Consider the following 13,031-nt stretch of genomic DNA (forward strand, 5'->3'; position numbering starts at 1 on the left):
CCTCCCTGCTCAGGGTTGGATCTGTTTTGACCTCCTTGCTCAAGGTTAGATCTGTTCTGACTTCCCTGCTCAGGGTTGGATCTGTTTTGACCTCCTTGCTCAAGGTTAGATCTGTTCTGACTTCCCTGCTCAGGGTTGGATCTGTTTTGACCTCCTTGCTCAAGGTTGGATCTGTTCCGGCCTCCCTGCTCAGTGTTGGATCTGTTTTGACCTCCTTGCTTAAGGTTAGATCTGTTCTGACCTCCCTGCTCAGGGTTGGATCTGTTTTGACCTCCTTGCTCAGTGTTGGATCTGTTCCGGCCTCCTTGCTCAGTGTTGGATCTGTTTTGACCTCCTTGCTCAGGGTTGGATCTGTTCTGACCTCCCTGCTCAGGGTTGGATCTGTTCCGGCCTCCTTACATACTAGAGATGTAGCACAGCTCCTCCTCCCTTCTCTGCTTCTCTGTTTTGATATCTGATAGGTACTCTGATAGGGAATTACTGGGAAGCCCCGTTGGGGTAGCCGTGAGCATTATAAATTTGAATATTATAGAATAGTGGAGATTAGCCCTGTCCTACTGATTCATGACAGGGAGAAGAGGGATCTGCCTCTTCCCAATCCCTAACTTCTTTAAAATGCGGCACGGCCTCCTTTATTCTCGAGCTTACTGACATGGGGACCAGTAGTTCTTCTGGTGACCCGCAGGGTCTCTCATTACCTTTCTTCCTACATCCTCCATAACAGAAAAAAGACCATCACACAGAATCTCTGGGAAGCCACCTGGATAGCGCTGCCTATGAAACACAGGTAAGGCTGTGCGCGATTCCTGAATGCGTGGTTTTTGATCATCATTTTACTGATGTCCCAGAAGGGAGTATTGGCTATCAGTTCCTTACCACACCTAAAAGACCTGTGACTCCATCCACGAGAGCCGACATGGAATGTACTAGTGTGTCTGATGAAGGATGTTGTTACACTCCTATCAAAAGCTCCTTTTTGTCCAAGGCATCGCTCCTGTCTTAACTATCCCACAAGAAGGCGGCTGATACATATTTACCCACTCAAGTCCTGGTGATGGGTCAGGGATGAGGTAGAAACCCTGATCAGAAAATCAACACTGCCTTGAAGCGTACCAGGACAGAGCAGGATAGAAAATGAAAATGACTGCAAGGCCAATAACCATCAAAGTATGCAGTTGATGCTGTCGGATGTCCATATTACGAGACAAGCATGTCAAAAGTCATGATCTGTGATTTAAAAAAAATGGCATTCTAACAGGTACTAACGCGCAGGCTAAGTAGCAGCATTTAATGGCCAGACATTCCATCTGTGATGCAGAATAAGATCATTTGTCTGACAAAAGCTCTCTGCTGATAAAGAGAACTGGATATTGGCCTTTGTTGTGAGTCCATGAATAAACATTCCCAAACCCTACTCTAGGTGTCAATCAGTAGATGGAAGGGTTTTGAGACATCGGGATGCGGAAGGATGAGATCCAATCCGAGGGCACCCCGCAAGGATATGAAAGCATTTTCTTGTTTCCCACTCTAAGGAACTTGATTCGGTACAGTGTCTTTCAGGAAAGAAGTGGAGAGCTCTGCCAGTGTACATATTATCAAGAGCTTCTAATTTCTCAACCCGAGGAGGAAACATCCCTTTACTAAAGTATACTCTAAATATGTGACTTGTTTCACAACCTGTGTACAGTGCTTGATTGGCAGTACGACCTGCAGTCTTCAGAGACCTCCGGATATCCTCAAGATGTGTAAGATGGGATTTCCCATCAGGACTAGAGGCTAAATTGTTGTAGAGCCCTACTCATGAAGTGTTGGATTGTGTCGGGGTAAACCAAAGGGAAGTACGTTAAATTAGATCTGTCCATGTGTAGTGTACAAGACATTTGGCAGTATGGACACTTTTTGTAGTATTTAGTGTTTTCCGCAAATACCCTGGGCCAAAAGAAATGTTGCAAGATGAGTTGTTTTTTTTTCGTGTTTTTGTCATAATTCTGCCAGATGGCGGTCAGCTAGCTGAAATTCATCACATCATAATGCAGTAGGTGCCAATAATTGTTTCTCAGATGCACCTGTGAAATGTGTTAGCATGCTATAAACCAGTCCTTTATATCTATGAAAATATCGGCAATTTGGAGGGGGGTTACATTTGATTTTCCTTACATGGGTCTCCTATTGTGAAGGGTGGGGTCTTCATTTCCTTCCCTTCTGAAGGAGGGCAGTTGTTCCAGTCAAAGTGGTTGGGGTGGGGGGGGGTATTAATGAATGTACTCTGTTCAGTGGATCATTGTGGTATTTTTCTATTTTCTTTTGTTTTTAAGGAATTCATATAACCATTCTTCTTTTGGGGAGGGTTTACAAAATGAGGAATGTCCATTAACACAACTGGTACAGGGAGATGTGTAAAACCCCAACTAATAAGGGAATTGTACAGTCATCTGTGCTTATTAGTATAGTGGTAGAGTGGGATGTTTCACTATTCTCATGGCTACATGTGATGGCACCCACCCTTACCTATGTGCAGTAAGGCTGAAGCCAGGGCTTATAATGGTCTGGAGACAACACTCTCTGCTTATCCACTTGTTGGATGATCGTTGAAGTGTACCTTATGGGTGAAAGGATAAGTTGAGGGCTGGTTATCATGGATGTTATTGTCCACCAACCTGACATCCATAGATCATAGCCTGCTCCCTTGAGGACACATATATATGAGATGTGCCTCCATTCACTGCAGTCAAAGCATTAAGCACCTGTGGCAGGAATGATTGCACTTCCTTTTGACTGCTCTTTGTTTATGTCTAGATTATGTGATCAAAGGCATGGTGGGATCCCTTGTCCGGGTCAGGATCATGTCAGAAGATTAGGATCTACCACAGGCAGGCAGTGTAAAGGGTTGGATTGGTGTGAATTGCTGGTCGCTGCTCTCTGGTTGCCAGAAAATAGATCCACCCTTCCGGCAAGTCTCAGATTGGAATATTGCTGCACCCGTTGTTGAATCAAAGGTGGTAGGGCTTCGATACATAGTACAATTACTACTTTTTCTCTGATTTCCTTCTTGGTAGTGCTAGCAGTATGAAGCCACTTCTCTAAAGGTCTCTGATGCAGAAGTACAGTTGTCAGGGTGTCTTGAAGGACTTTAGCCTGATCTTCTGAAAGTTTGTTGATATGTGTCATCGGGTATTAGCAGAAATATCAATGGGTGAAGATAAACCATAGGGGCTTCCAGGTGCCTTTGTGTGGTCTTTAGTCTGAGTGATTGAAAGGATGCTGAGGTGGTTCACAGTTTGTGCATTGGAGAATCACTGTCACCTAGATTACTGAATTATGTAGGTTGAACTGCAGATGAGTCAGAGCTGCTGCTGAGACAAGGGATGATGTTTAGGAATATTCATGTGTTTTAGGTGCAAGTTGAGATAAGTGTTAGTATTTGTCAGTATTGATCTCTTTGATGTGGTGATTGGTTAAGCATTGGTGTTTGTGACTGCTGATCTCATTGAGGCATCACTTGAGCTATTTGGTGGCCTTTGGGCTAGAGATCGCTTTAAGGTTGTGTTCAGGATGAACATTCAGTTTTGGGAATACGTATTTCTTTGATGTGCCAATTACTGATCTCTTTGAGGTAAGTCTTTATGTTTGTGAACACACCGCACACCGGAAATGCCTAAATTCCATTAGAGGCCTATGGGGCGGCTTGGTACCTGGGTTGATGGTTGTGATATGCTTTAGTATTTGGGAACACAGACCTTGTCAAGCTGCTGGTTAGGACAAGTGCTGGCATTCAGAAACACTAATGTAATTGAGATGCTCACTAGGCTAAGTACTGGTGGTTGTGAATTCTGTTGTTTATGAGGTGCCTGATTGGATAACTGTTTCGATCTGGAAACGTGAGGAGACTGTAGAGATAAATGTTAGCGTTTGAAGTGCTAATCTATTTGAAATATTTTTGACGTGGTTGTTAATATTTATTAATACACCTTACAGTTGATAATCTTATAGCACCTCAGAGATGCTTTTTCGGATACGGGGTGGTGGTTAGGAATAAAGATTTGTTGGAAATTTTGATCTGGGATAAACATTGGCATTTGGGAATACAGAGCTCATGGTGATGCAGGTTGGGGTAAATGTTAGTGTTTGTAGATATAATGGCCCTCATTACAACCCTGGCGGTCGGCGGTAATTTGGAGAAAGGTACTGCCAACAGGCTGGGGTACCTTTTCCCAAATTATGACAATGTACCACTCCGTCCGCCAGGGTGGTAACAGGCGCTGGGCTGGAGACTAAGGTCTCCAGCCCGGCGGCCGTCACAATCACACCCTCGGGATTATGACCCCGCCTACCGCCATGGTTTTAGTGGCAAGCGTACCGCCATGAAAACCATGGTGGTAGGCACTATCAGTGCCAGAGAATTCCTTCCCTGGCACTGATAGGGGTCTCCCCCGCCCCCTCCCCAGAGTCCTCCACCACCCTTCCCCTCCCTCTCCTGCCCCCGCACATTTACACACCCACACGCGCACACATACACACTCATACACACACGCATACCCACATCCACCCATGCAAGCACACATACATACCCATACACCAACATACATTGTCGCACACATGCATTCACAACACACAACATACACATACGCACTCATTCTACGTGACCCACACCCGCATGCACGCATACAAAAACAGACACACACCCCCTACACACACACCCCCACACACGCACACACCACCCCCTGCCCCCCTCTCCTGTCAGGGAACCCGACTTACTTGCTTGCAGGAGGTCCTCCTGTAGGAGACGGGACGCAGCACTGCTGGCAGCAGCTGCGTCTGCCAGAAAAACACCGCCAGGCTGTATCATTGCTCATGATACTGGTGGCAGTGTTTTGCTGGCGTGGTGCTGCTGCTAACAGCAGTGCCACCTTACCGCCGCCCGCCGCCATGACCGTCGACGGTATTCCACCAGCCTTCTGGCGGAATTCCGTCGATGGTCATAATGCGGGTGGGCGGCTGGTAGCCACGGTGGCGGTATGTTGGCTGCCACCGTCGTGCCGGTAGGCGGTCAATACCACCAATGTTGTAATGAGGGCCATAATGTCTTGGAGGGACTTGTTGGGATGATAGTTGGATGTTGGGAATGCAGATTTCCTGGTGGTACTAGCTACTGTGGGTGTCAGAAGTTCATAAAGCAATCTAACCTTGCACCCTGTTCACTCCACAGGTGCGTTCCATTGCATGGAGTGCTGATGATAGTAAGCTGGTGTCCTGCGGCATGGACGGCGCTGTTTATGAGTGGAACACCTTAACAGGAAAACGAGAGACTGAGTGTGTATTGAAGACCTGCAGCTACACCAGTGTAACAATAACTGCTGATGCCAAGACCATCTTCGCAGTAGGTTCAGACCAGACACTGAAGGAGATCTCCGATTCCCAGGTGAGTGCTAAAGACATGGGAGGTATTCACTGAACTCTACTACTGTTATATATTGGAGCATCTGTGCTAACTGGGTGGTTATTTGTGGTCTGACTGAACAAACCAAAGAGTTATCCATGGTAGTATTGCATGTACTAATGCTGTGAACCACCCAAGCTGACACCCTGATAATCTGTCCTATTCGTAGCTGCACCTCCACTAACTTCAATAATCATTGACAATGCAAGCTTCCACCACAGCCATCCACGGTACCGCCTTCATTGCTATCCCTACAGCTATCTAAGGTATCATCTCTGTTTGCTAAAGTTCCATTACACCCACAGCTATTCATTGTACCCCCTCTGCAGACTCTACAGCTGTCCATCATCACACCTCCAGTAAGTCTACAGATATCCATGCCACCCCTCGCTTGTCCTTCAGCCGTTCATTGTTCCATCCCCCACTAACTCAACAGCTATCAAGATTACCACCTCTGTTAATCCATTAACCATTCATAACTGCACCTCCAAATACCTAACTAATTCTAGATGCCACACACAAGAGCTACAGCTTTCCATGGTTACACCGCAACTGTCGATTGTGCTACCTCTCAAAACCTTTGAACGATCCTTAGTACCAGGCCCACGTCCTCTTTATCCATGGCATGACCTTCCTCAAGCTGTTTTATGTCCCCAACTTTGAGCTGATGGTAACCCCCTCTTATGACCTTACGGCTACCCAAGGTGCCACATCCAATAATTCTGTGGATGCAATTGGCTCCAGCCCAATACATCTATTTAGCTATCCATTGTGCACCAGCTCTGCTAACTCTACATCTGTCTAGGATTCAAAGATTGCAGCCAAAACAAGGACACTGTGATGCTGATACGGGCCCATTGCTACTTTAGGGATGATACTGGGATGCCAGCACGGAATGTGCCATGTGGACTTAAGTGTACTGACAGAGACCCTGGGACAGGGACACCAGCAGGAAAACTGTGAGGCATGGGCACTGATGTGACTTGCAAAAAATTGGTGCATGCAGGATTCGAGTAAGACAAGAAGTAGAACGTGAAGAGTTCACGATCAGGTTTGGTGGGACTGGGACAAATGAAGGGACACCAGAGTAGGATTCAAAGACAAGTGTTTAAAAGTTCAAGCACATGCTCAAAATCTGGTCACTCACTCAATAGAACCAAGCTGTAGATGAGGAACATGGAAAAGTGTGGACTTGGGGATCCAAAGAACAAAGAACAGACAATGTGACACTCGCAAGTCAAATGCTAAGGACCTAACAGGAATATATTTTGGAAGGACTTACCCATATGAGTGTATGCTCTATGCTACATGAGTTTCCAGATGTAATAGCAAAACGTTACTTCATATCCCAGTCACATCTGCAAGAAATGGAAAATTCCAAGTACCGCTTATGGGGCTGACCCATCAGAATATGAAATACGGTGTTCTGAGACACTAACCAGCACTGTTCCTGCAGTGCCAGGAGCACCTGATGCAAGGTTAGTTTTAGAATTTCTCTTTCTGAATAAACATGTTCAAGAAACTCGGATCTAGTATTGGATGGCATGATTTCATGTCCCAGCAGTGGGGAAGTTTGCTTCACCCCGCTATCAGAACTCTTTGTCTTTGTGCTTGGCACTTCAAAGAGAAGTTTTATCTGGTTAATAACTTTATCAGCTTGGTTTGGATTGGTTGCTAGTGACACACAGAGTGTCGACACTGAGCTGCCTATTACAGAATATGGTTGGTGTTTGCTGCTAGGTGTAAAGAATTTTCAGTATGTTACCTCCACATTCAAGTTGTTCATTTTCCCCAGTTTACCCTACATTTCCTTCATTTAGTTGTGAAGGAGCTTAGTGTAAGTATGATTAAGGGTTCTTTAGCTACTTCATTTTCTTGTTTGTTTTCCCTGAAGCAGGGCTCATTGTTTAAGCATCCTCTGGTGGTTCGATTTATTAAGGGGTTATAGAACAAATTGCCCCAAAGCCTTTCATTGTTCTGGCACCAAATTTAAATTTAGTGTTGATGTGTCTTATGGCTTCCCCTGAGGTCTTAAATGCCATCCTTGGAAGGTAGCCTGGTTAGGGCCAGTTACTTCGATTTTGAGGGTTAATGAAATGCAGGGTGTGTATGCTTCTTCACCCTAACTTCTTTTTCAGAACGAGAAGATAGTGCAGCAGGTCAAGCCCTCCTTTTTGTGTAAAGTTGTGTCTGAATTTCACATGTTTGGGTCTGTTCCTTTGCCTGCTTTCTTTCCTCCTCTGAATACTTCGGTGCATGAGGAGAGGTTGCGCAGATTTGACCTTAACAGAACTTTGAGTTTCTATGTCCAGTATTCTTCGGCGTTCCAAAAAGATGATAACCTGTATGTCTCTTTTCAAGGACACATGAAGGATGCTGTGGATAGAAATCGGACTATCTTGTTCTAGATTTCGTTAGCTGTGAATGAATTGCTACGAGGTAGCCATGTAATCTTCTCCTACGAGTTTTGAGGCTCATTACATTAAAGATCAATCAAGCAATCAGTGCTTGTATAGCGCAACTACTCACCCGTTATGGTCTCAAGGCGCTGGGGGAGGGGAAGTGTAGTGTTCACCCGTGAGTTGGTTCTTAAAAAAGCCATGTCTTCAGTTCCATTGTGAAGCTGGGAAGGGAGGTGGTTTGTCTGATGTGGAGAGGAAGGCGTTCCAGGGGGTGGCTGTGAGGTAGGAAAAGGAGCGTCCTCCTGTTCTGGTTTTCCTGATGCGGGGTACTTCTGCGAGAGAGAGCTGGGCTGAGCGTAGGGTTCTGAGGGTGTAGGAAGTTGGCTCTGTATGTGCTATTTCAAAGTAAGGAATAGCATGCACAGAGTCCAAGGGTTCCCCTTAGAGGTAAAATAGTGGTAAAAATAGATAATACTAATGCTCTATTTTGTGGTAGTGTGGTCGAGCAGTAGGCTTATCCAAGGAGTAGTGTTAAGCATTTGTTGTACATACACATAGACAATAAATGAGGTACACACACTCAGAGACAAATCCAGCCAATAGGTTTTGTTATAGAAAAATATATTTTCTTAGTTTATTTTAAGAACCACAGGTTCAAATTTAACATGTAATATCTTGTTTGAAAGGTATTGCAGGTAAGTACATTAGGAACTTTGAATCATTTCAATTGCATGTATACTTTTCAAGTTATTGACAAATAGCTATTTTAAAAGTGGACACAGTGCAATTTTCACAGTTCCTGGGGGAGGTAAGTTTTTGTTAGTTTTACCAGGTAAGTAAGACACTTACATGGTTCAGTTCTTGGTCCAAGGTAGCCCACCGTTGGGGGTTCAGAGCAACCCCAGAGTCACCACACCAGCAGCTCAGGGCCGGTCAGGTGCAGAGTTCAAAGTGGTGCCCAAAACGCATAGGCTGCAATGGAGAGAAGGGGGGTGCCCTGGTTCCGGTCTGCTTGCAGGTAAGTACCCGCGTCTTCGGAGGGCAGACCAGGGGGGTTTTGGAGGGCACCGGGGGGGACACAAGCCCACACAGAAATTTCACCCTCAGCGGCGCGGGGGCGGCCGGGTGCAGTGTTAGAACAAGCGTCGGGTTCGCAATGTTAGTCAATGCGAGATCAAGGGATCTCTTCAGTGCTGCAGGCAGGCAAGGGGGGGCTTCCTCGGGGAAACCTCCACTTGGGCAAGGGAGAGGGACTCCTGGGGGTCACTTCTCCAGTGAAAGTCCGGTCCTTCAGGTCCTGGGGGCTGCGGGTGCAGGGTCTTTTCCAGGCGTCGGGACTTAGGTTTCAGAGAGTCGCGGTCAGGGGAAGCCTCGGGATTCCCTCTGCAGGCGGCGCTGTGGGGGCTCAGGGGGGACAGGTTTTGGTACTCACAGTCGGAGAGTAGTCCGGGGGTCCTCCCTGAGGTGTTGGTTCTCCACCAGCCGAGTCGGGGTCGCCGGGTGCAGTGTTGCAAGTCTCACGCTTCTTGCGGGGAGTTGCAGGGTTCTTTAAAGCTGCTTCTTGAAACAAAGTTGCAGTCTTTTTGGAGCAGGTCCGCTGTCCTCGGGAGTTTCTTGTCGTCGTCGAAGCAGGGCAGTCCTCAGAGGATTCAGAGGTCGCTGGTCCCTTTGGAAGGCGTCGCTGGAGCAGAGTTCTTTGGAAGGCAGGAGACAGGCCGGTGAGTTTCTGGAGCCAAGGCAGTTGTTGTCTTCTGGTCTTCCTCTGCAGGGGTTTTCAGCTAGGCAGTCCTTCTTCTGGTTGTTGCAGGAATCTAATTTTCTAGGGTTCAGGGTAGCCCTTAAATACTAAATTTAAGGGCGTGTTTAGGTCTGGGGGGTTAGTAGCCAATGGCTACTAGCCCTGAGGGTGGGTACACCCTCTTTGTGCCTCCTCCCAAGGGGAGGGGGACACAATCCTAACCCTATTGGGGGAATCCTCCATCTGCAAGATGGAGGATTTCTAAAAGTTAGTCACCTCCGCTCAGGACACCTTAGGGGCTGTCCTGACTGGCCAGTGACTCCTCCTTGTTGCTTTCTTTGTTCCCTCCAGCCTTGCCGCCAAAAGTGGGGGCCGTGGCCGGAGGGGGCGGGCAACTCCACTAAGCTGGAGTGCCCTGCTGGGTTGTGACAAAGGGGTGAGGCTCACCGCCAGGTGTCACAGCTCCTGCCTGGGGGAGGTGTTAGCATCTCCACCCAGTGCAGGCTTTGTTACTGGCCTCAGAGTGACAAAGGCACTCTCCCCATGGGGCCAGCAACATGTCTCTAGTGTGGCAGGCTGCTGGAACTAGTCAGCCTACACAGACAGTCGGTTAAGTTTCAGGGGGCACCTCTAAGGTGCCCTCTGGGGTGTATTTTGCAATAAAATGTACACTGGCATCAGTGTGCATTTATTGTGCTGAGAAGTTTGATACCAAACTTCCCAGTTTTCAGTGTAGCCATTATGGTGCTGTGGAGTTCGTGTTTGACAGACTCCCAGACCATATACTCTTATGGCTACCCTGCACTTACAATGTCTAAGGTTTTGTTTAGACACTGTAGGGGTACCATGCTCATGCACTGGTACCCTCACCTATGGTATAGTGCACCCTGCCTTAGGGCTGTAAGGCCTGCTAGAGGGGTGTCTTACCTATACTGCATAGGCAGTGAGAGGCTGGCATGGCACCCTGAGGGGAGTGCCATGTCGACTTACTCGTTTTGTCCTCACTAGCACACACAAGCTGGCAAGCAGTGTGTCTGTGCTGAGTGAGAGGTCTCCAGGGTGGCATAAGACATGCTGCAGCCCTTAGAGACCTTCCTTGGCATCAGGGCCCTTGGTACTAGAAGTACCAGTTACAAGGGACTTATCTGGATGCCAGGGTCTGCCAATTGTGGATACAAAAGTACAGGTTAGGGAAAGAACACTGGTGCTGGGGCCTGGTTAGCAGGCCTCAGCACACTTTCAATTGTAAACATAGCATCAGCAAAGGCAAAAAGTCAGGGGGCAACCATGCCAAGGAGGCATTTCCTTACACAACCCCCCCCCCCCAAACGAAAGAGGATGAGACTAACCTTTCCCAAGAGAGTCTTCATTTTCTAAGTGGAAGAACCTGGAAAGGCCATCTGCATTGGCATGGGCAGTCCCAGGTCTGTGTTCCACTATAAAGTCCATTCCCTGTAGGGAGATGGACCACCTCAACAGTTTAGGATTTTCACCTTTCATTTGCATCAGCCATTTGAGAGGTCTGTGGTCAGTTTGAACTAGGAAGTGAGTCCCAAAGAGGTATGGTCTCAGCTTCTTCAGGGACCAAACCACAGCAAAGGCCTCCCTCTCAATGGCACTCCAACGCTGCTCCCTGGGGAGTAACCTCCTGCTAATGAAAGCAACAGGCTGGTCAAGGCCATCATCATTTGTTTGGGACAAAACTGCCCCTATCCCATGTTCAGAGGCATCTGTCTGCACAATGAACTGCTTAGAATAATCTGGAGCTTTTAGAACTGGTGCTGAGCACATTGCTTGTTTCAGGGTGTCAAAGGCCTGTTGGCATTCCACAGTCCAGTTCACTTTCTTGGGCATTTTCTTGGAGGTGAGTTCAGTGAGGGCTGTCACAATGGATCCATATCCCTTCACAAACCTCCTGTAATACCCAGTCAAGCCAAGGAATGCCCTGACTTGAGTCTGGGTTTTTGGAGCTACCCAGTCCAGAATAGTCTGGATCTTGGGTTGGAGTGGCTGAACTTGGCCTCCACCTACAAGGTGTCCCAAGTAAACCACAGTTCCCTGCCCTATCTGGCATTTGGATGCCTTGATAGAGAGGCCTGCAGATTGCAGAGCCTTCAAAACCTTCTTCAGGTGGACCAGGTGATCCTGCCAGGTGGAGCTAAAGACAGCAATATCATCAAGATAAGCTGTGCTAAAGGACTCCAAGCCAGCAAGGACTTGATTCACCAACCTTTGGAAGGTGGCAGGGGCATTCTTTAAACCAAAGGGCATAACAGTAAACTGATAATGCCCATCAGGTGTGGAGAATGCTGTTTTCTCTTTTGCTCCAGGTGCCATTTTTATTTGCCAGTACCCTGCTGTCAAGTCAAAGGTACTTAAGAATTTGGCAGCACCTAATTTATCTATGAGCTCATCAGCTCTAGGAATTGGATGAGCATCTGTCTTGGTGACAGAATTGAGCCCTCTGTAGTCCACACAAAACCTCATCTCTTTCTTTCCATCTTTGGTGTGAGGTTTGGGAACTAAGACCACTGGGCTAGCCCAGGGGCTGTCAGAGCGTTCAATTACTCCCAATTCCAGCATCTTGTGGACTTCCACCTTGATGCTTTCCTTAACATGGTCAGACTGTCTAAAGATTTTGTTTTTGACAGGCATGCTGTCTCCTGTGTCCACATCATGGGTACACAGGTGTGTCTGACCAGGGGTTAAGGAGAAGAGTTCAGGAAACTGTTGTAGGACTCTCCTACAATCAGCTTGCTGTTGGCCAGAGAGGGTGTCTGAGTAGATCACTCCATCTACTGAGCCATCTTTTGGGTCTGATGATAGAAGATCAGGGAGAGGTTCACTCTCTGCCTCCTGATCCTCATCTTTTACCATCAACAGATTTACATCAGCCCTGTTGTGGAAGAGCTTAAGGCGGTTCACATGGATCACCCTCTTGGGGCTCCTGCTTGTGCCCAGGTCCACCAGGTAGGTGACCTGACTCTTCCTTTCTAGCACTGGGTAAGGGCCACTCCATTTGTCCTGGAGTGCCCTGGGAGCCACAGGCTCCAGAACCCAGACTTTCTGCCCTGGTTGGAACTCAACCAGTGCAGCCTTTTGGTCATACCAAAACTTCTGGAGCTGTTGGCTGGCCTCAAGGTTTTTGGTTGCCTTTTCCATGTACTCTGCCATTCTAGAGCGAAGGCCAAGTACATAGTCCACTATGTCTTGTTTAGGCTCATGAAGAGGTCTCTCCCAGCCTTCTTTAACAAGAGCAAGTGGTCCCCTTACAGGGTGGCCAAACAGAAGTTCAAAGGGTGAGAATCCTACTCCCTTCTGTGGCACCTCCCTGTAAGCAAAAAGCAGACATGGCAAGAGAACATCCCATCTCCTTTTGAGTTTTTCTGGGAGCCCCATGATCATGCCTTTTAATGTCTTGTTGAATCTCTCAACAAGGCCATTAGTTTGTGGA

General features: G+C 47.4%; 1 protein-coding gene across 1 annotated transcript in view; it reads left to right on the forward strand.

The window, feature by feature from the left end:
• CFAP57 (cilia and flagella associated protein 57) overlaps positions 1 to 13,031 on the forward strand; it is a 178,020-nt gene that overhangs the window by 72,684 nt on the left and 92,305 nt on the right. Inside the window, exon 11 of the mRNA XM_069227784.1 lies at positions 5,207 to 5,419. Within this exon, the coding sequence (XP_069083885.1) occupies positions 5,207 to 5,419 (213 nt within the window). The remainder of the gene's footprint in view (positions 1 to 5,206; positions 5,420 to 13,031) is intronic.

Source organism: Pleurodeles waltl, chromosome 4_1 (genome assembly GCF_031143425.1).
Source record: "Pleurodeles waltl isolate 20211129_DDA chromosome 4_1, aPleWal1.hap1.20221129, whole genome shotgun sequence".
Lineage (NCBI taxonomy): Eukaryota > Metazoa > Chordata > Amphibia > Caudata > Salamandridae > Pleurodeles > Pleurodeles waltl.